General features: G+C 43.2%; 3 protein-coding genes across 4 annotated transcripts; 1 reads left to right on the forward strand and 2 right to left on the reverse strand.

Moving 5' to 3' along the window:
* Positions 1 to 77: 77 nt before the first annotated feature.
* Positions 78 to 14,188, reverse strand: LOC117429442 (serine incorporator 4-like). Of its 2 annotated transcripts, none has more exons than XM_058998866.1 (12): positions 14,056 to 14,188; positions 10,245 to 10,412; positions 9,524 to 9,702; positions 8,553 to 8,632; positions 7,735 to 7,828; positions 5,849 to 6,060; positions 5,225 to 5,320; positions 3,262 to 3,388; positions 2,756 to 2,828; positions 2,535 to 2,574; positions 2,118 to 2,268; positions 78 to 1,159 (listed from the first exon to the last, which is right to left on the reverse strand). In XM_058998866.1, exons 1-12 carry the CDS (start codon positions 14,080 to 14,082, stop codon positions 922 to 924), a joined length of 1,485 nt encoding a protein of 494 aa, XP_058854849.1. In that variant the 5' UTR covers positions 14,083 to 14,188; the 3' UTR covers positions 78 to 921. The 2 variants fall into 2 exon arrangements, with proteins under 2 accessions (XP_058854849.1, XP_058854848.1); XM_058998865.1 differs by lacking the exon at positions 14,056 to 14,188 and adding an exon at positions 11,409 to 12,921.
* A 651-nt stretch (positions 14,189 to 14,839) lies between these two features.
* LOC117429083 (huntingtin-interacting protein K-like) lies at positions 14,840 to 16,765 on the forward strand. Its single transcript, XM_034048256.3, has 4 exons — positions 14,840 to 15,045; positions 15,669 to 15,724; positions 15,946 to 15,997; positions 16,149 to 16,765. The coding sequence occupies exons 1-4, from the start codon at positions 14,884 to 14,886 to the stop codon at positions 16,242 to 16,244; spliced, it is 366 nt and encodes a 121-aa protein (XP_033904147.1). The 5' UTR covers positions 14,840 to 14,883; the 3' UTR covers positions 16,245 to 16,765.
* Positions 16,766 to 16,887: 122 nt separating this feature from the next.
* On the reverse strand, positions 16,888 to 21,559 carry LOC117429082 (microfibrillar-associated protein 1-like). The gene is made up of 8 exons (XM_034048255.3): positions 21,298 to 21,559; positions 20,170 to 20,383; positions 19,719 to 19,848; positions 19,374 to 19,561; positions 18,826 to 19,095; positions 18,482 to 18,641; positions 18,126 to 18,215; positions 16,888 to 17,858 (listed from the first exon to the last, which is right to left on the reverse strand). The coding sequence occupies exons 1-8, from the start codon at positions 21,377 to 21,379 to the stop codon at positions 17,682 to 17,684; spliced, it is 1,311 nt and encodes a 436-aa protein (XP_033904146.1). The 5' UTR covers positions 21,380 to 21,559; the 3' UTR covers positions 16,888 to 17,681.
* Positions 21,560 to 22,138: the final 579 nt, after the last annotated feature.

Below are 22,138 nucleotides of genomic sequence, written 5' to 3' on the forward strand. Positions count from 1 at the left end.
ATATATATATATATATATATATATATATATATATATATATATATATATATAAAAGATGTAAAACTCTACTTCTTGACAGAATATTATTTTTAATAAAGGTTTATGCTGAAGCAACATGGATTAAACAGGCTAAAGACCTGTGGCTGAAACAGGATATGAAATTCTGGCAGGATCGGGTTATGGGTTCCACCACACAAGCCATTATTTGTAATTTAAAAAAAAAATGTATTTAAAATTTTACAAAAAAAAACAACAACTTTAGATTCTGTCACAACTATTACAATACATTTTCTAAGGATCTGAAATGTTTAAAAAAGTGCATTCTGTAGAAATATTGCACTATAACAATGCATTTTACACACAGTAAAGTCTAATCTATAACTGTACAGATTTGACATAGTTCACTAACCCTCAATAGTCATCCATTCAATAGCCAGTCCCCCTTGGGCAGGTGTATCTTTACTTTAAAATGTTCAGGTATTTAAAAGGGTAAAACTGTACAAACAAACATTCATGTAAACCCTTTGCTGTAGCTGCATTCCTTTTAATAGATAAACCGGGGGTTACTCTGAAATGCACATTTGTTTTTGGTTCAATTAAACAAAGAAAACCCCACAAAAAACCCATCAACATTGTGTGTTGAGTGATTTTAAAAAATGAATTTATTCATTAAAAAAACCAAAACAAAACCACAAAACCGTAAGAGAGGGCAGCTTTGAAGAAAGAGCTGATGAAAGTGATTCCCTTCTCATTATCCCCCCTCATTATCCTGCTTACGATAACCGAGTCTTGTAATTGCACTGTTGTTTTAAAGCGTGCACGACCGACTGGAACTGCGGTTTCTTTTCGCAAGGATCTTAAAGTGGAATTCAAATGGGAATTTGCTTCAGTCCCTGGTGGTGTATTTGCTTCTCTTTGGCTTCACAGGCTGTGGCTGGTAAAGACAGAGCAGTCCTCCCTGGTGCCTCGAGATGGGCTGGTGGAGCGCCTGACCTTGATCCGGGTGCGTTTGGGCCGAGTCTCGGGCTCCGAGCGGCACAGCGGGGCCAGCAGGATCCACAGGTAGAGCACCACGCAGGCCCAGCACGATGACATCTTCACCCAGAACGTGGACCAGCTGCCGTGGGTGAACGTGGTCTCCAGCACGGCCGTCTCGTAGCTGGAATCAGAGGGGAGTGACAAACACACAGCTGTCTTATTGGACTGTACTGTAAACTGGGATTACTGAGAGGGAGACAAACTCCTGCTGGTGAAGTGTGGTTCTGATTAACCACAATTCAAATGGCCTAACTACACATGCAGAGGAGATTTAAAACACGTTAGCACATTTTAATTCTAGTTACACTTTCCTGTCTTCCAATAATGTGTCTTCCTTAAATCCTAGCCCTGCAGCTGAGAAAGGGAGAAAACACACCCCAGATGAAATTCCAAACAAGACGGGAAGACTGGATTAGGAAAACCAAGACAGATATTAAGAAAGATGTACAGAAACATGAAAGATGTGTATAATATCTCAACCTGGTTCTATAAGAGAGACATGGGGAGGGGTAGCTGGTGATCTAAACAGTGGATGTAATACCCCTGTTTCTCTGGTAATCACTCATATGGTATTTTGAATTTTTCATTTGCAAGGGACTCGGACAGGAGCGGACTGGAATCAAAGGGCCGCTGCTCCCTGGAGGTCACACCATTTCCCTGGTCAGACACCTTGATGACAAACAGCTTTCAACCTTTGACCCGACTCAGGACTTGTATCCTGTGTAGTTATGACCCCTGGCTAGAGCAGCAACAAACGAACCTGCCTCTATTTAGACACTCAGAATAAAAAATGACTTCATGTGCTTTAGACAAGGGGCGGTGCGCATTTCAAACACTTCTGAGAAGAATGCTTCTCGCTCAATCAGTATTTTGACACACCAGTTTAAACATTTAGGACCTACCCTATCATTAGAGTGAGTGCAGGGATGGAAGTAAAACTCCCATTGCATTGCAGTTTGACCCCTTCCTGATCCCTGGGAGTTTAATAGACCACACAAGCTTACCTGCTTACAGTAAAACCTGGAATGGGTGATGCAGCTATGCAGTAGGAGTCTTATTTCCAACAGGGTGCCTTTTACCTGAACCAGTTGGTGAGGGTCATCATGACGTAGAGCGAGGCGAGGAAGAAGACGAAGTGGAAGAAGGAGTAGCTGTAGGCCACGCGGTCCGTCTCGTTGTGGATCACCTTCTGACCGCCCTTGTTGTCTTCGTCCACCTCAAACACTTGCTCTGGGGCAAGAGAAAAACAGCGTCACACACAGACCCCTTGTCTAACAGCAGTGTGTATAAGTGGCACCCCCAAAAATGTATAGGAAGCAGAAATGAAAGATATTTATTTTTCAAAAACACTTTACAAATAACAACCACTGAGTTGATATTTTCAGATTAGATTAGGGCCCTACACCGGGCTCTATAGCAGGGAAAAGACTCAGGCCTCCCAGACCACTACTGTAAAGACAGCGTTCAAACTGACACTCTCCTCTCTAACTACTCACCTTCATCTTCCTCGGGGCAGCAGAAACAGCAGCTGGCTTTCTGGAGAGAGAGAGAGAAAGAGAGAGAGATTACTCTAAACAGAATTAGTGGTGTGCAAAGACATTCAGTTTTAACTTTCCCAACAACAAACAGCAACTGCAATACATAGCCATTCAGCATCTCTAAGCACTGTGCCAAATCTCAGCTAGGACAAAAACACTGCAGCGTGACCCTCTCTTACCTGGAACTCGTATCTATAAACTTTAATCATCCAGAAAGGTCCAAACATCTCGGCCAAGTAAGAGGCTTCATTGCTGCCGGGAGAGGAGAGGAATTAAAAAAAAGAATAGACACAGAGAAATAAAGTCCATTGCTTTCAACCAGACCCCATTCAAAATGATACTAGAAATTAGCCAGCCATCGGCCGCATTACCTACCATGCGAAGAGCATGCAGCAGTACATGATGGTGGCTCCTATGATGGCCACTACATTACCTACCATGCGAAGAGCACGCAGCAGTACACGATGGTGGCTCCTATGATGGCCACTACATTACCTACCATGCGAAGAGCACGCAGCAGTACATGATGGTGGCTCCTATGATGGCCACTACATTACCTACCATGCGAAGAGCACGCAGCAGTACATGATGGTGGCTCCTATGATGGCCACTACATTACCTACCATGCGAAGAGCATGCAGCAGTACATGATGGTGGCTCCTATGATGGCCACTACATTACCTACCATGCGAAGAGCACGCAGCAGTACATGATGGTGGCTCCTATGATGGCCACTACATTGTCCTCAGTCTGCTGCCCGTCTTTACTGACGATCGGGAAACACACACTCATGTTCCGGCCCTGGTGCTCCACTGCAATTCAAATCACCAACAATATTACTGCTTCAAATAATGCTCTAGGATGTGCCAATGCATAGCTTATTTCATTTTTACACTACTGCTAGGGTACCAAACAACATCAGAGCTACTACATCCTCATACAGTGATATAGAACATTATGCTACCAGTTCAAATAAACATTAAGGTAGAACTTGCATAATGGTTTATTTCTTGCCTTGGTTCCTTCAATGAGAAGTCAAATGGTAGTGCAAGCAAAACTGTCATTGAGAAGAAATTAAACTAAATAAGTTTTTCCTAGAAAGGCCAAATGTACTGTACTGTAAACTAGCAATAATAAAATAAATGTACTGTACTGTAAACTAGCAATAATAAAACGCATATCAGGGCATTCCTGCGCAGTTTGAAAAGAGCAAGTCCTGCAAATGAAAACATGAGCTAATTATAGGGGTTTATCAGCAGCCTTGACACGCAACGCAGGAATTCGGATCCAACCATCGTAAGCAGTGGGCAGCAGCACAGCGAGGGACTATGATGGCACAGCGAGGGACTGCGATGGCACAGCGAGGGACTGCAATGGCACAGCGAGGGACTGCGATGGCACAGCGAGGGACTGCGATGGCACAGTGAGGGACTGCGATGGCACAGCGAGGGACTGCGATGGCACAGTGAGGGACTGCGATGGCACAGCGAGGGACTGCGATGGCACAGCGAGGGACTGCAATGGCACAGCGGGATAAACCTGTCACCTTCACCCCACAAGAGTCATTCCACTCAACAGCAAGGAGCGCAAAAGAGATAAGGAGTAAGGCTGCCACCTTAGAGATGACCTGGAGAGATGGCAGTCGGGTAAGACTGAACCTTGGTAAGCCGCAGTAATAACTTTACATTTTGTTTCTGTAACAAGTCAGTGCATCTACCCAAACTCCCCGAGGACAGCAGACACAATTACAGTCTTCTCTGTCAGGAACAGCCCTATCTCCCGACTGCAAGAGACTCCTACTGATGAAAAGACTCCCCTGAAAAAGAGGCCCTGTCCCCACGGAGGTGGGTAAATCAGGTCATGATACAGGGTCACTGCTCTCTGCCTGCTCTGCAGTAATCCCTATCCTGGAATAAGTGCAGAAAGACGGGCCATACTCTGTACCTGGTGCACAAACACAGGCCAGTGTAAAACTGTACTCCATGTGAAACATTCTCTTTGAGCCATTGCCCTATCTCTAACCCTAACCCTAACCCTGACCTTAATTAAGATTACGGTTAGGGGTTATTTAAGTGTTATGCTCAGTATTAGACTTCTCTAAACTGGCCCGTCACTGAAAATCATGGCCCGTTTTTCTGCACCGATGCCCCCTGACCCGATGGTCCTCTACAAATGAGATTTGCCACTGGAAGAATAGTTTCATATTTTGATGTACTGGTATCAATGGTATTAACTAACACTACACACTGGTAATGCATTGCTTTATCATCTCAGTGCTGTGGCAGGAATATCATGCAATAACAGGTCTCATAAAAATGGACCTGGGCTCATCACCCTGCAAACTCTTTTTATGAGTGCAGTACATGTTGACAGAAAAAAAACAGGAGGAATTTCTTCAACGGATCATAAATCGAGAATGCTGGGAAATGAGTTCTATTGCCCACAGGCTTGGGAGGGGCACATTTTTCACATTATTAAACTGATTTCATCAAACTGTTACGGTTGCCATTATTAACATCATTACGTGAAATACATTTCAAAGCAATTGCTGTGTTTGAAATTCCAGGTGAGACAGTGACAGGTACCGGTGTGTTGAAGGTGTGGGGGGGAGGGGGGGGGGGTGACATTGACAGGTTTCAGTTACGTACCTCTCTCTGGAGGCCGGCTGGACAGTGCGGAGAACGTCAGGTACATGACGTAACAGCTGATGATGGACGCCTGCAGCAGTCCAGACCGTGGCTGTTCTGAAATCACAAAACAGGTTTTGCCGTGTCTGCGCTTTGATACAAAGACAATTAACAATTGCTCTGCTATGGATGCCTGAAAGGCACGGCATCGCCTCCCAGCCTGCTGTTTCAGGCAAGAAATGTCTTGCAAACCCCCTTTTGAAATTACCGCAATAAATCAGTTTAGTGTCAGCTGTGACAGGTCTCTGCACAAGAAATAACCGCCCTTGTAGTTAAGATTTCATGGTGGGAAGGTGGAGCATGACCCAGGAAGAAAACGCTACCCCAAGGTACTACTAGCCTGACTATTCCATTCCCATTAAAGCACTGTGACTCCTGACCACTAGCCTGAGGAGCAGCCCAAAGTACAGCACCTTGATTTCTAGAACCCACTTATATCTGAGCTCAAATAGAACAAAATGACATTTGAATTCCAACACTTATTGTAGTGTTTTGAAAAGTGGAAACTGGTTGAAAGAAAACCTTTATTGAGGTTCAGATCCCACCCTCATGCCCTCGCCCCTCGCTGCAGTATGGGAGACTCACTGAGCTGCACGCAGGGGGTGACCGCGATGAAGGACATGAACATGCACAGGCCCAGGTTGGTAATCAGCAGGGCCTTGTTGAGCTGGCAGCCGGCAGGGTGGGTGTAGTATTTGTACATGAAGGAGAAGGCTGACGAGGCGATGATGTAAAACATCAGGGTGGCGCAAAGAACCGCCAAGTACCACCGCTTGTCTTCTGCTGCGCCAGTCAGCCTACAGGGAAAGAGAAAAACAGTTTAGACTACCTTCCAACCTGCAGCCCATTTCACTAGTTAATGAGCTACTCAAACCCACTACCTTCCACGCTGCAGCCCAGTTCTCTAACCACTGAGCTACTCAAACCCACGATCTCCAACACTGCAGCCCAGCACCTAACCACCAAGCAACTGACACGCAGTAACAGTAAAGGCCAGTCTCTCTCAGGCTGGTGTCTGGCTGGTAGCAGTACAGCACAGGGATCCCTTACAAAGTTTGTTTTAGTTGGAAGCACTCCAAATCACCTTGAAAGCCTGCTGCGCTTGGAACATTTTAAGCTGCCAGGAGCTGTAAAATATGTACTGAGATTCTTGCAGTGGGAAAGGGTCTGCAGTGTGCTGATGTTTATGGGGAATATCTGGCTGCAAGGTGCCTGGCCGGGAGGGGTAGCGAGCAGAGAGTGGGATGAGATGGCCGTCTCTATGGAACTTAAAGAAGATCTGTACTGGTTCTGTACAGCACATTACCAAGTGAGGTCAGAGTGTTCTTTCACACGTGGAACGCCTGAGTTATTCGTCATGGCAACATCCAACATCACTGAGTTCTTAATGCACAATGAGGCTCAAGGATCACATGGACTGGCTCCATTTTGCTAAAGTACCGGTTTAGCACGTTGCAGTCCAACCATTCCCTTTGTTACTAAATTGAACCAGCCTATTAAAGCCATGATCACGTCCTACCTAATCAATTGATTGTATCTATTAAACCTGGTGCTACAATATCCTAAAATATACTATAGTATTTACAATGAAACAACAGTTATTATTTCTATGGAATCTCCACTCCTATGTGGATACAGGGCCTCTGTTGCACCTGTGATTGATGACTGTGCTGTCTTTCAAGATTAAAGAATCATCTTCTTGGCTCTCAGTTGAAAGGAGATTCAACCACATAGCGCTTCCAAAGGCTTTTTAGAACAGCTATACACCTGTAATGTATTACTGGTTGTTTGTGAGCCGTTGACAGAGTATTTAAATCGAACAAAGGCTTTGCAGATTTTATTTTATGGATGACGTCAGACAGCCTTGACAAACAATGGTATGAATGATTCAGTTACGATGCTGTGATTTTTCTTTTTCCCCTTCCCTTGTAAATCAACAGCAGCCATTCCTCACTTCATCAAAACCAACTGCAAACACTGCATTGTAAAGGGCAGGGTGAGATAGCCTGAGGATGTCTATCAGTAGCTATGAAACTTCAGTTCACTTTCTCGCAGGCCCGGCTGCAGAGGGGGTTGCTAATGGGGAGTATACTGGTATACTGGTACTAAAATTACAAAAACTACACAGCCTTAGAAACTGTCCACAAAATAGCACACATTACAGTTAGATTTTTGTGTTTAACTTCACTTTTATGAATGACTTGTCATATATTTTTATCTCAATCTGGGATCTGAACTGGGGGAGGGGGGGCACTAGATCTAAACTGGGGGACCCCCTCAAGCCCCCACTTGGTGCCGGCCCTGCTTTCTCGTTGTCTGCTGTTATAATGCAGTTAAACTGCAGTCGAAGTACAATCTCACTGAGTGGCACTCCTGTGACAGAGGAACCCCTGATCACTCCCCAATATGCTGTGAAATGAAGCAAACCCAAAGGATGGGTCCACGCTCGTAATTCAGAGAAGCCCCCTCACCAGTTCTTGTTCCAGGTGTGAGCGAACGCTGTGATCAGGACCAGCTGGATGAGGATGAAGGAAAATCCACCAGCAACGCCAACATAGTGCCAGGCTAGGGGATACCAAAAAAAAAAACAAAAAAAAAACTGATGACTTGGATGGAGTTTACAAATCTGTCCCAACAGTATGAGCACTTTACAAACTCAGGGCAGAGTTTGCCCCTTGCTTGTATCACTGTATTCAAATGTGGGAGCAGAAACACATTGAAACAGACAGATACAGTGAGTATGAGGATCAGGCAGAGAAAAAAATACCATAGCTCTCATACTGTAGGTGTAGGTTACAGCTCTGCTGCCCCCTGGTGCTCGAGTATAAGAAGTGTGCTAGTTTAAGCAGCCATCTCATTTCACTGTAGGTTTCTGGGTAAAATCACTTGACCACAATAAATCTGTTATTTGGCAAACTACTCTGACTGTTGCAGTGAAAAAGTAATTTTACATTCACTTTAAATAAAAATTCCTTAATACATGAGCAGTTACAGTATGTAGCCACAAGGGGACCTTGTGCACCATGTAAAATTCCTTAATTACAAGAACATTAAAAAAACTAAATGATTTTGTTTAATAGTCAAACAACTCAAACTATAGTTTTCTTCCCTCCGTGTTTGCAAAGCATGGGAAAAAGCATGCTAATGCTTAGCACCGGCACAGGTAAACGTGGTATAAATTGAAACTAGTAAGAATAACTGTCCCAAAATCGGAATACATGACTTTATATTGAATTGATAGGAGTGCTCATCTTTTAAAAGGGTAGTTTGTTAGATAATGCATTCTCACCGTGGAGGAAGGATTCGGTGGGGATGAAGAAGGCAGCACCGCACATCCCAATCAGCATAAGCAGCTTCAGAAACCAGAACCTGCAGCACAGAGACAGGCAGAGAGAATGCTGAGCGGAGACTGACCATCGCAACACATGCTGCTCTGAGAGCACAGCGAGACCCTGACTCATGAAGCTCTCCTCCTGGAGAGACGGGACACGCCCTAGAACCTCTACATGGCAGAATTTCTTTCAATGCTCTTAAACAGAGAATAGGTTTTCAGCGTGGGTCACACTTATCAGGTGACGTGCTGCAGATCCTGAAACATGTTAACTGCAGAGATTGAGAGCACAATCAAGGACAGTAACGGATATATTCTCCCCTTACATGATCATAACCAGCTCCATCAGACATAAGACAAACAGAAAAGTGCACGTTTAACAATATGAGATCATTTATTTAACTTACAGCTAGGAAATAATGTTTAAGGAAAATCAACCATGTGTGCAATAAACAGATTCAATTTGAAACTATTTCAAGTACAATTAATAGTAATACATAATGTGTTCATCAAATCAAAATGATTATTGCTACTCATTCACTTTATCTTTTACATGTATTTTTTTATATATATATATTTATCTGTTAATAGTTTTACTGGCTTTTAAAAAAAGGTTTTATTGTGAAGAGCTTTGAAGTGGCTCTGTCATGGAATCATCTAATCCTTTATGAATCCATCCTCCACTTTATTAGTGAAATACACAATACTGCCTGCTTGGCAATGCAAATGAATAGAGTCTTACCTGCAGTGCATTGCACTTCTGCTGTTGCTTAATTAATTGCACCCAGTCACAAATGAATGAGGACTTATTCTTGTAAATCGGGTAGTAACTGCTGAAGAAATCAGTACATGTGTGCTTGTGCAGTTACCCTGTAACTTCAGCGTCTAAGCACAGTTTAATGAGCGGCAGGACGTGTTCCGGCACTGACCCGTTTTGTATGAGGGCCCGGTAGTCCTGGCTGGACTTGACGTTGATGAGGAAGACGGCCAGCAGCAGATAGAAGCAGGCGGTTCCGAAGCAGACCCGGTACACAGCCGAGTAGCCAACGAGAATGTCACAGTCCTGAGTGCCCTGCATGTGCTCACAGATCAAGGAGTAGAAAGGCACCTGGAACACAGAGGACTAACACTATGACACAGGCTCCAGCACACTAACACTGCAAGAACACTATGACACAGGCTCCAGCACACTAACACTGCAAGAACACTATGACACAGGCTCCAGCACACTAACACTGCAAGAACACTATGACACAGGCTCCAGCACACTAACATTGCAAGAACACTATGACACAGGCTCCAGCACACTAACATTGCAAGAACACTATGACACAGGCTCCAGCACACTAACATTGCAAGAACACTATGACACAGGCTCCAGCACACTAACACTGCCTGAATATCTCTCCTTACTGATTTACCTGAGTAAGAGACTGCTGAGATGCCACTCATTTTAATATGTTCATACTTTTCATCATGCAACTATTAATAATAATGCACAGTGCACTTACAAACAGAGCTCCTCATTCTTGTCGCCTGCTGTCTCGGAGCACTCTCCATTGTTCCTTACAAATGCACACAATGTCAAACACAAGCACTCCCACAGATACATAACCACACACAGGGAATGGAGGAGGTGATTTTGCTCACATTTTCTCGCACTGCCTCTGAGACAGTCCTGGACAGCATGAGACAGCTGACAGCACAGGCCAAGATGTGGAACAGAGTGTACATGACCCGTGTTCCGGAGGACGCTTTAATGGACGGACAGCAAGAACAGCACAGGGAGCATGGGGCAGGGCCACAGCAGCAACATACCTGGACAAGGATGGAAACACAGTGTCACTGTATGTAAACACTAGAATATATGGTTATATATATGGCTGCCTATTGCAGTGCACCTTGGTGTCCACCACAGCTCTGCACTAGCAAGCTCAAAGAATATTAGCAGATATTACAAGAAACTGAACTGCAACAACCCTAGTGCCACATTGTAGGAAGACACTGAGCCAGGCACTTCATGGAATAAAAACCACATGCTGGTCATGTCTGGAGACTAACCAGTAGGGTCGCTGTGGTGCAGTGTGGTAGACCAACCCACACAGTTTTCCTTCCTTAGCCTGTGGGAATGCAAAGGGCCCCCAGCAACTCAACGCGTCCAGGATTCGAACCGTCAAGCTCCTGTTTACATGAGTCACCCAACACAGCAGTGCCTTAGTAGGTGAGTCACTGGTGACCCTTATCATATATGTGTTTTAATAAAGCCATTAAAAAAAACAAAAACATAAAGCAGCACCTTGTGGCTAACGCGCCGGGCTGGCATGAGAACTAGAATCCTTTCAGCAACAGGAGTCATCTAGTCTGGGTTTGTGTTGTCTGAATTAAAGTTCTTGCTGTCTGAGTCAGGAGATTATTTAGATAACACTGGGCATCAAATCAATTCCCTGCTGATGCTGGGAGTCTATCAGTGAGGAAGGCAGGCTGTAATTGTGATTGTATTTATTCGGATGAGATGTAAAACCAAGGTCCTATTGTAAATTCAACCCTGAGTCTCTATAAGTCACTTTGGATAAAAGCGCCTGCTAAATGACTAATTAATAATAATTATAATTGTGATTGACCTCAGGTCTGCTGGCCACCTTCTAACCTGTTCCAATGTATACAGCTAACTTATATAACATCAACATATAAGGACAAGGTATGATCGTTTTTCCACTCTACTTACTACACTGAACCCACACTCCTGACCGTACCCTAACACTCCCCAGCATGTCAGCACCAATTTAAATACGGAACAGGGTTTTCCTCTCTCACCTGATAGGCCACTGCGTTAATGAAGTAGCGGCAGAGCCCGCTGCGTCGGAGCGCCTGGGCAGTGGACATCCTGGATCCTCACTTTCAGAAAGCTCTCCAAAACCCTACATCCTGCCGGAGAGCGCTTGTCAGCTTGTCAGGTGAATGAAGAGAAGAGAATCGCTGAGATTATCCCTCAGATTATCATTAAAGGCTTCCAGAAAAAAAAGTCCTCCAACTCTTCAAATGCCTCGCTCACAAGGGAAAACTGAAAAACTCTGCTGAAATCCAGCCCAGGTGCAGGCAAAACATCCTCCAATTCCACAGCTGACTGCAGGAGTGCCACACACTGCCAGCACCCAGGAGTCTCCAGTTCATGCAGCGATACTTCCCCTCCCACAGGACACAGCTCGACTGGTGGGCCTCCTTTGCGGCTGGCTCTCAAATCCAAAGACAAAACGCAGTTTCTGAGAGTAACCCAAGAGAGCGAGACGCTTGGAAGAACCGTGTGCAAAACAGACCTTGAGAATGTAGACCGGTCCATGAATTGAACCTGCTGCAGATCCTCCTGAAGCACCCATTCGAGTCTGCAGGACAGCTAACCAGCCCACCCCCTTCCCCCAGCCTCTGTGCTCAAACCAGGGAGATTAGCTAGTCCGACTACAGCACCATGTGTCAGACCATCTGTCACTGCAGCCACATCAGAGAGGGGTTCAGCAACTCAGGGGCCAGGACGCACAGCAGGATTTCTCTTTAGACTTAATCGGATTAATCTAAGTAGTGATTTTGCATATTACGACTCGCAATGCTCCACCATTTTTAACAACCTTTAGCTACCAGTGCAAGAGATCACACATGAAAACCACACACATGAAATTGAATTAAAAGAAAAGGTGGTAAATGGGGGTTGCATGTTATGAAAGAATTTGCAACCTAGAATTATCACAGCAGATGCCTCCAGCCAATGAGCTTTGACAGCAGCCAACCCTTCTTATGTAGCCGTGGATGATGTCTGCTTGTTTCTATAACTCGAGGTGCAGTGATCTGTCAGTCCTCAGCTAAGACAACCATGACTCTTCTGGTCCATTCCATTGCAGAACTTTTCAACAAGTTCCTCACATGTATTTCTTTAGACCCTGCTGAAGATCAATTAAATAATGAAGGACATTGGAATGGAATGGGCCAAGGATGCCTACCGTTGCACTCGGGCACACTGCATGCCTCACCTATAACTACTACACCACACTGCTTCCTAGTCCCTCAGCTTGAACACTAGACCACACTGTCACCTTGTCCCCAGCTCTAAACACTAGACTACACCGCCTCCCAGTCTTAATCACATAACCCTGGTCAGTCTCCTTGGGTTACCGCCCATAAGCCACATTACAGATAATATACACAATATTGTGTGGAATTCAGTGAAGCCAAGCAGTTAGGAAACAACAGCATCACAACCTGTTACCAAACAAAGAAGCTTTAATAGAACAGGGATAGATTACGCCATGGGGGGTGTGATTAATCCCTTGTCTGGCAAATGGCTCTCATCTTGCTGTTGTCAAGTAAACAGGCAGCACAGTCCTCAGATAGATTTTCGTGATAATTATAAGAACTCATTAACATCATGGGTATAGGAATGTTTTAGTCAGGTCATTATAATAACACTGTTATTGCAGTTAAAGTGGGGCCACACAGTTTAGTGCTCCCAGTACAAGTGCAAACAGTGTTCAGAATTACTTGTCACACACAGCGTAAGCACAAACACACTATCCGATTTATGCCAGTTCAATCCCAGTCAATCCAGGGTGGGCCTGTTTGATTTAGATCCCTAATCTCCTCTGAGCCACACAATCTAAGCTTGACCTGTTATAGTCAATTAGAAGTTTACTGGGCAAACCGGTTCCCATGAGGCCAGGTTTGACTGCTCTGGAGTGGAGACAGGTGAATGAATTCATCAACACTTAGAAACATGCATCTGAAATCCTAGAAACTTGAATCACAAATAAAATAATCTATTGCATACCATATGTGTAAATCCTGTTGTAATTCTCACTAGTGTGTGAGCTGAATTTACAAAGTGCATCAAACTATTGTCCAGGTGGAAATAAAGAGCTAGCTCCTTAGCGCCAAACAAATTAAATCCTATTACCATCACCTTCGTTATAACACGAGTCCCTCGTTAAGTAAGGACACAGTGCTGGGGGGGGGGAGTGTTTAGCAGGAGTAGGGACTAACTATGAACAACCAGGTGTGCATCTTAAACAATCACTGCTCACTATAACAGGAATCATAACTCAGGACAAAAAGGACAAAAAGGAGTTTTACAACTAAACATCTTTACTTTTCGCTCCCCATTTATCTTGTGGTTTACAGATTAAATATATCAAATAAAAAAAGACTTCAAGCCAACTTCATTCTCATCCAAAGCAGAGATCACCTGCTTCTGTCAAACTATACAACATAAACTGTAAACTTACCCAAATTGCAAACCATACAAAAAGCACCAATAGAATCCACAAACCTACATCTAGCTACAATAGCAAGCTTACCAATAGGACCCGAGAGAGTTGCAATGAAATGACCCTCACCAGTGTGCACATGTCACTAATACACAAAGTTCACACAATCCCATGCTGCCTGTCTGCCTGTCTACAGAGGCGCTGCTTCTTACCTGGACCCGGATGCAGCGAGACAGCATCACAGCCCAGACTGAGACACGATTTGGTGTGAAGTTCAGAGGTCAGCAGAGGCAGAGGGGTTAATCATACACCAAAATGAACTGCTTGATTTTCAAACAGACGTGTCTCCCCAGCTCTAGCACCATTCCTCTGGGAGCTGCCACAGTGGGAGCTGTGTTCCCAGGGAGCAATTATCTGGGGTAGGGGCGGGGGTTCAAGCTGACTTATAATTTAAGTGAAGTGTCTCTGCAAATTGCAAAGCCAATTATCAGGATGGTGGGCACGATGTACCCTTTGTGCCTCTAAACTCTAGGAAATGAACCTGATTAAAAAAAATCCTGCCACTTAAGCCTCTTAGGAGACAGGAATAGGCAGTGCAGAAACTGCACTTAAATCATCCACTGCAGAAAAAACAGTACTGATAATGTGCTGAGCTCTATACAGCATCATTAACCTGACATTTCTTGTCTTACATATCAGCTTTTCCTGTTGCTAGAAGCAATGTTCTCCTGTATATCTAGACGTGGTATTCTACCACAGACTTCAGGAACCATTACTCGTCCAGATGTTTCTTGTACACACTGGACAATATTCCAGATTCTTAGAGATGTTTTTCAAATGCATTTTTATTAGTATTAATATTGTGCGTTGATCAAGAAAGTGAGCATCCAATGAAAAGCATTAATTGAAATGTTACACAATGTAATGTTTGTTCCCGGGGCAGCGCTCGTATCACGTGACGTCTAGTGTTCGCTGGAATACCATCCGAAGATGCAATAAGAGTTCCGCCACTTTTCCGTTCCGGAGTCATAGTTGCAAACATGGCCGCAGAGGGAGACGTAGATTTAGAACTGGAAGCCGACGAGAACTGCACGGGAAAACCGGTTGAGAAACCCCGCAAACATGACAGCGGCGCGGCCGATCTGGAGCGTGTCACCGATTATGCAGAGGAGAAAGAGATCTCCAGTTCTGACCTGGAAACGGTAAGGCCGGCGATGAGCCAGACAGGGAGACACGCGGGGCGAGTGAGGAAGAGGCCTACTGCCTGTATAAAACACGTATAGACACCAGAACAAAAGTCTGGAAGTGTCGATCATTTCAAGTGGAGGAAAAAAAATGTTTTAAACGGTTAGATAATTATATAGAGAGAAAAAAAGGTGGGGTTTATAGATATAACGCCAGAATGGAAACAAAAATCTGCTACAGCGACACTACAGAGAAACAGCTGAGACAGAGTTGAGGAATACAAAAAGATATCTAGTAAATTTCAACTGTAGTTCTTAACATTTCCAGCATGTAACAGTTAACTACCTCCCAAATTTACCACAAATCTCTTTATTTCACCAGTAACACCCCCCCCCCCCCCCCCCCCCCCCCCCCCAAAAAAAAACCCATGGGACTACTGTTTGTTGTATTGTGTGTTTGTATAGTAGCTGTGTAAATAAAGAGTTTCCAATAATACAACATTAACAAAAATAATAATAATGCTGGGCTCCTTTTATGAGAAATACAACTAACAAATATGCACAGAAGTATTGTTCTCTGCATTTATGATCTGCTCAGCAGTTGCTCTTTATCTGAAGATTCCTGGATTTCTTTTCTCCAGGCAATGTCTGTGATCGGAGACAGAAGGTCCAGGGAACAGAAAGCTAAACAAGAGAGGCGAGTACAAATGTTTGCATCTCTATACCCAACTCTACCTAAATCTCTAAACAATACCTCACAGTAACAGCTGGAGTCTTTCTTAATCTTGATCTGTGCTGCCCTCGTTATATCTCTCCTATACTTGGAGGCTAACTGTAACAGGCACTGTATGGGGGTTTCTTTGTTTGTGAATGCTAACAGCTGTAAGAGGTTTTAATGAACTGCACTTGTGTTGACAGAGAGAGAGAGCTGGCCAAGGTCACCATCAAGAAAGATGATGTGGAGCTCATTGTAAGTATGAGTTTAGGAGGCATAGCAAAAAGAATAGTGCTTGGGAGGGATAATCATGATTGTTTGTGGAAGCCATCATTCCTGTTCACTGATGGTATTTCTTATGTATCTAGTGTTTGGAAAACAAGCATAACCCTGCTTCTGTTCTCAGATGACAGAGATGGAGATTCCTCGAGGAGTAGCAGAGCGCAGTCTGAGGGAACACATGGGCAATGTGGTGGAGGCACTGATTGCGCTCACAAACTGATTCCCCTGCACATACCAAGACACACAATTGCGGTTCCAGAGAACTGCTTTCAAAGATGGACCCAGCATTCAGAACCAGGAAATGTCTTGAGGTGGTTTTGCTTTTCTGCAGGATGGAGACAGGAAACTCTGATTGTTGGACAGCATTTCCTCTACCAGTGTGGTGTTTACTGACTTTAATGATTCGATTAGATCTAACTGGCTCGTGGACAAAAATGGAGTATGTTTGTATTTCAAGAAACAAAATAAAAAATGTATCTGATACATATTTAGCTGTGAATTTGATTTTAAGAATGATGCAATCTTCACTTGCAGTACTACCCTGTCCAATATCCAATTAATAAAATTCTGGTAGGCAACCATGTCTAAAGCACCTAAGCAAAGTTGAACCACATTTACAGTAGACTTTTTTGATTCCCTAAATTAAATCTAAAAAAGGCTGCATTTAGTTTTAAAAACGCCTTATCTAGAAATGCATAAGACAAAGGTGTTTACAAATAATCAGTAATCTTTAGATGCAAGTATGGGGCTCGGTGCATATTTTGAAGATATGATCTGGCTGCCAGTTTCCTGAATAACTAGATTACTCACTATTCTACCAGCAATATTCATAATACACCCTAGATACACAGAATAAAACAAAATGAATATTCCACTTGCCACAAAATTAGCAAGTCTGATTTATTTAGGATTTAGACCTTCGTGTTTAAAACATTGCAATTATTAGTTTGCAAAAGAAATATCATTAAGGAAATAAAGGGTCTTTACAAAGTGTGTAAAATAAAAATATTAACATTAGCCAAGGTTTATTGATGGTACCCTGTGGAAAACATTTAAGGGTGAGTTTACAGCCTCCAATTTACACTGACCTTGGACTACCTAACCTAAGGCAATATTAGATAATCAAAGATTAATGCTTATTCAGGTCTGTGAAACCAAACCAAACAACATTAACTTGGCCATGAAATTTACAACAGATAATGGGTATATATTGTGCTACAGCCACTATAGATTACAGTACACACTGCAAACAGACATGTATTTTGATGTCATTTTTTTAATTAAACTACATAAGTACAATGAAAATATTCAACGTATCATATAAGGGGATAAAGAAAGCTACTTCAGTCCCATTGGAAAAGCAGTATGATCTTGTCAGAGTCTCTGCTTCATTGTAGCTCAGTGTCAAAGCAAACAGAAACAGCAGAGCAAGGACTTTCCTGGGTTCCTTAAAGTAACCTCTTTTTCATTGAAGTCATTTTCCATGAGTGAAATGTATTCCAAGTCGATATCTTGCCTGGTTCACAGAGTCTTGTGAGGGAGAGGGACAGATCCTTGAGTTGGTGTGTCTGAGACGCACACTGCCCTGCAGCAAGAAATCTGATTCTATTGACAGCACGACAGTCTTCAACTTAAACCCGACACACTCCTCCGATGCTTAAGTCTTCCTCTTGACAGCAGGTCTATCAAACACGTCCCTCACGCCCCCAGCCTTCTGCTTGAAGAACTTGCTGTTCTGTGCGGTCTCCTGAGCCCAGGCAGAGTCAAAGGAAGTTGTGTCCTGATCCACCAGGTGGGTGTACTTAGTGCGCCCGGAACGGCCAAAATTCTTGACCTAAAAATAAATAGAAAAATATTAACAATTTGTAATAAAGCTGTCCATACAACGATCTGCAACTTCCCCACTGAGTACCAAGTCTAGACAAACTTTCCATGCCATCTTTCAAATGGAGTTCAGTCAACATGCTCCGCTTTCCAACCTATCGTTACTTCTCCAAGTAAATTAGTCAACGTCCCTTTATACTTCCCAAAAGCAAACTCAAAGAACTTCAGTCTGATCTTATCTGTGTGTCAAGCCTGAGATCAGTTGCACCCAGCTCACCTGCATGACTTTGGGCAGAATGGTTTTGTTGAAGTGGTCCTCCAGTGTGGGTGCACTGAAATCCCTTTTGAAAACATCCTGTTCCTCGTTCTGGAATCACACAAGAGATAAAAAAAAAAAAAAAAAATTTTAAAGATGGACAACACAGTACTATTTTGTAAAGCACCATTTGAAATAAAAACAAAAAAACAAAGCTAAAACGAATGTGCAATAAGCAAGTTCAAACATACAAGTCTCCCTTTTTGAGCAACTAATAAGTTAAATGTGTCAAGCACATTTCTGAATCATGTTTTGAAGTTTTCTGGATTGCAGTTTGCACCCAGTTCTGCTCTTCCTACTCTGTGCACAGTACTCACCATGAAGAAGGCTCCTCTGTGGTAGTACTTCTGTAGGAACTTGTATTTGCCCTTTGACGCTTTGTTGGTGATGAGCTTGCCGTTGGAGCGAAGCTCAGCTCTGCGCTCCTCCTCGGTGAGATTGTGGAATCTTTCAATCTCTGCCTTCTCACGCTCCATACTGAGGACACAAAGAACAAAAAACAAACAAACAGTCAGACCTATACAGCAACATTATGCAAAGCTAATTCTATACTGAGTGGACACAGGTTACAAACTAGGAGGACAGAGATAGCATGTAGAAACAGGCGGGTACCATCAAGCCTTAGTTAAAATCAAAGAGTGAGAACCCTCTCAATACTCACGCTTCACGAGCTTCCCGGTCCCGCTTGATGCGTTTGAGCTCTCGGACCTTCCAGGCCTCGTACTCCTCTTCCTCATTCTCTCCATCTGTGTCAAGCGCCTCAAGTGCAGCGATCGTGCGTCGGTTCTCCTCAAACTCCTTCTTTGCCTCCTCCTCCACTATCTTCAGTGTATAGTGCCTTCGCTCTTCCACCTGCTTCTTTGCCTCTGCCTCCAACTCCTTCTGACGCAGCTCCTCTGCCTCACGCTCAGCTACTGTAGCACGGTCCTTCCTGCAGGGGGAAGCATCATTAATACAAGTTAATCATTACAACCCTCGCTAACTAAAGAACCAGCACTGATGGCATTTCTACAGAACATGGACCAGGTTGTACCCGAGGCTAAGTTTGACCAAACTTGATCACTTCCCTTCAGACAACACAATAAATGAAGCTTTTGCCACACATATTCATGATAATAGGAAATTTAATTTGAACTCTGCAAGACGGGAATGACAATCAGGAAGGTTTAACTCTATACCTCTTATTGTACTATAATACTTTATTCTTACTTTCTGATGAAGACTGGTTTGAGACGGGGCTCAGCCTCATCCTCGCTGTCTGTGTATTCCTCGTACTCTGATTCTGATTCAGACTCCTCTCCGGATTTACCTTCCTCCTCCACCTCCATTATCTCCATGTCCTCATTCTTTCGTTCTTGAGCACGCTGGCGCATCATTGCTCGCCGGCGTTCGATTTCCTTGGGGGGGGTAGACAATTAGAATGAGCAGTCTGTATCACAAAACCCCCAAACCTCCACTAGAGGCAATATGCAAACCATAACCTACAGCATCTCCTCCTCCACAGTTACTGCCCAACCACCCAACCAAACACAGCCTATCCCAGCCAGTACTCACCTCATCATCCACTTCTTCCTCTTCCTCCTCACTGCTCTCCTCTCGGTCTGGGAGCCAGCCTTCCTCTTCTGACTCTGAGCTACTCTCCATTACCACCTCTGGCTCTGCGATCTGCCTGTGCCTTGCCAGTCTGTGGAAGTTGGGCAGACGGACAACAGTCTGTCATTTTAAAATCAATTGCTCCGATATGTTTCATATTAGGTGATTATTACTCACAAATCTGGAATTGAACAGCTCTAGTGTGACGCTTTGGGAAATGTGTGTGTGTATAGATAAAGATCTTTTTTTTCAGTTAATGTTCTACTAAAGATTTTTTTTTTTTATTGTAGTTACCAGTTACAGGTTATATGCAAACTGTACATACAGCTTGAGGCCCGTCAGAGATTTAAGGAAGCAGCGAATCTGCATCTCTAATGGTGAGGCAACATACTAATGTTTTCTAGTACTGTACCTCTCCTCCACATCCTCACTGACACGATTCTGCAGACGCTTAAGACGAGGGTCCGAGACCACCTCCTCTTCCAGCTCCTCTGGCTCAGCATCCTTCCCCTTCTTAATGAACTGGAAATCCTCCTCTTCTTCATCCGAGGACTCCATGGGGGCATAATCGGGACGCTTTCCTGACACATAGCGCTTCACCTTCACTTTCTCCATAGAAATCTCACCTGGAAGAGAAACATCGACAGACAGATTAAACACTGTGGGATATAAACCTACTGACACACAAAAACCTACAACTTGGATTTAAGAGTCAACACACACACCTTAACATAGCTTCAACTCACATTGACACAATAAAGCATACGATATAGCACGAAAGAAGCTTAGTTATACAACTGCTTTGAAAATATAACATTTGCCTCATTTTATTACAGTACCAAAGTATGTCCACTAAACTTCAAATACCACATACAGCAGCCAGGCCACTGCATGAAAATATAACGTTTGTTTACATTCGACTACTGGCAAACCCAAGACATGATCAAAATGGTTTACTTTGGATAGACCCATCACTACAAAATAATCTTGGTTTGTTATTAGTATTAGTCTGACATGTAAAATTGTTTTCACATAATGACCCTGAAAGGTGTTGACACAGTAGTGTAAATAAGAAAACCGTTAACTTAGTGTTTAGTTATATAGCAAAAAGTATAGAGTTACTACGAAGCATGCGCTGGGTTGTTCTAATAAACACAGAAGTAACAAACTGAGCTTTTATGGTTTGTGAATGTGTATTTCATCATTTTAATTTGAAATTGAATTACTTGATATAATACCAGGTAGCACGCCATTGTTTTTCAATCTTTAAGCTGTTCATTACATCCGCGAGTAATACTTATGGAGATAAGGCCTGGTCAAGCAGCGCCGGTCTCGATATCTTACCGAATATTGATATGCTTGGTTCTCCATCACACGAGTTCTCTCAGAAACAGCCATTGATGTGGAAAAGCGTGTGAAACTACGGTGCTACTTTTTTTTTTTTTTTTTTACCACCCTGTCAACCTGCAAGTGCACGCCGTATAGCAAAGGCTGATCCCCGGCCCTCGATTTAAACCTAACCCGAGCTGGATTCGCTTACCTTTCTCATTTCGGATCGGCACGGCTCCGGCCGTTGACTGGATCGGCGGCTGCTTCATGTTAAGAGAGTTCTGGGCCGACATGGCTCTCCGAATTGAAACGCCAAAAATATAAATGAAAACAAATATCACTATCTTTTTTTAAAATGCTGCGATACACACAACTCCTCCGCAGTGCCTAACAGGAAGTGAGCGAGCGAGCGAGTGAGTTACCGGATGTTGTTGCCCCGGACACACAGAGTGGTGATGATGTCAGAAAGGGGCGGTCTCTCAGAGGGTGAATTCACACATTTTTCTGCGGTCGGACGCTAACATGCAAGCACGCATTTTAGATCTTCCTGTTATTGCAAATGCTAATTATTCTATCTGTATACACATGAAATGTTTATTGAATATCATTTACACATCTATAAGAAACGGTTTTCTAAATAGTCAGGAAAACTTACTAAATCCATAGATTTCTACCGACAAAGTCCTCTTTTCATATATATATATATATATATATATATATATATATATATATATATATATATATATATATATATATATATATATATAAGCAGTTAAATAAAACCAATAAAACTACACATACAAGAAATAGTCAATCAATATTGATTTACATGTAATCTTTACTACAGTATTAAAAAAAACCCAACAAAAACATAACTAGTTGTACAGTGTATGTGTATATATATATAGTATGTATATTTCTTTCTAATGCAGATCATACATTTCAATTCTTACTATTATCACAAGAGGAGAACAACGCATGCATCCTTTAAAGTATATTGCTTTGGTGTACTAGTTACAAAAAAACGATTTTTTAATAAAGAGGGGAACTAG

The sequence above is a fragment of the Acipenser ruthenus genome, chromosome 24 (assembly GCF_902713425.1).
Source record: "Acipenser ruthenus chromosome 24, fAciRut3.2 maternal haplotype, whole genome shotgun sequence".
Classification (NCBI taxonomy): Eukaryota; Metazoa; Chordata; class Actinopteri; order Acipenseriformes; family Acipenseridae; genus Acipenser; species Acipenser ruthenus.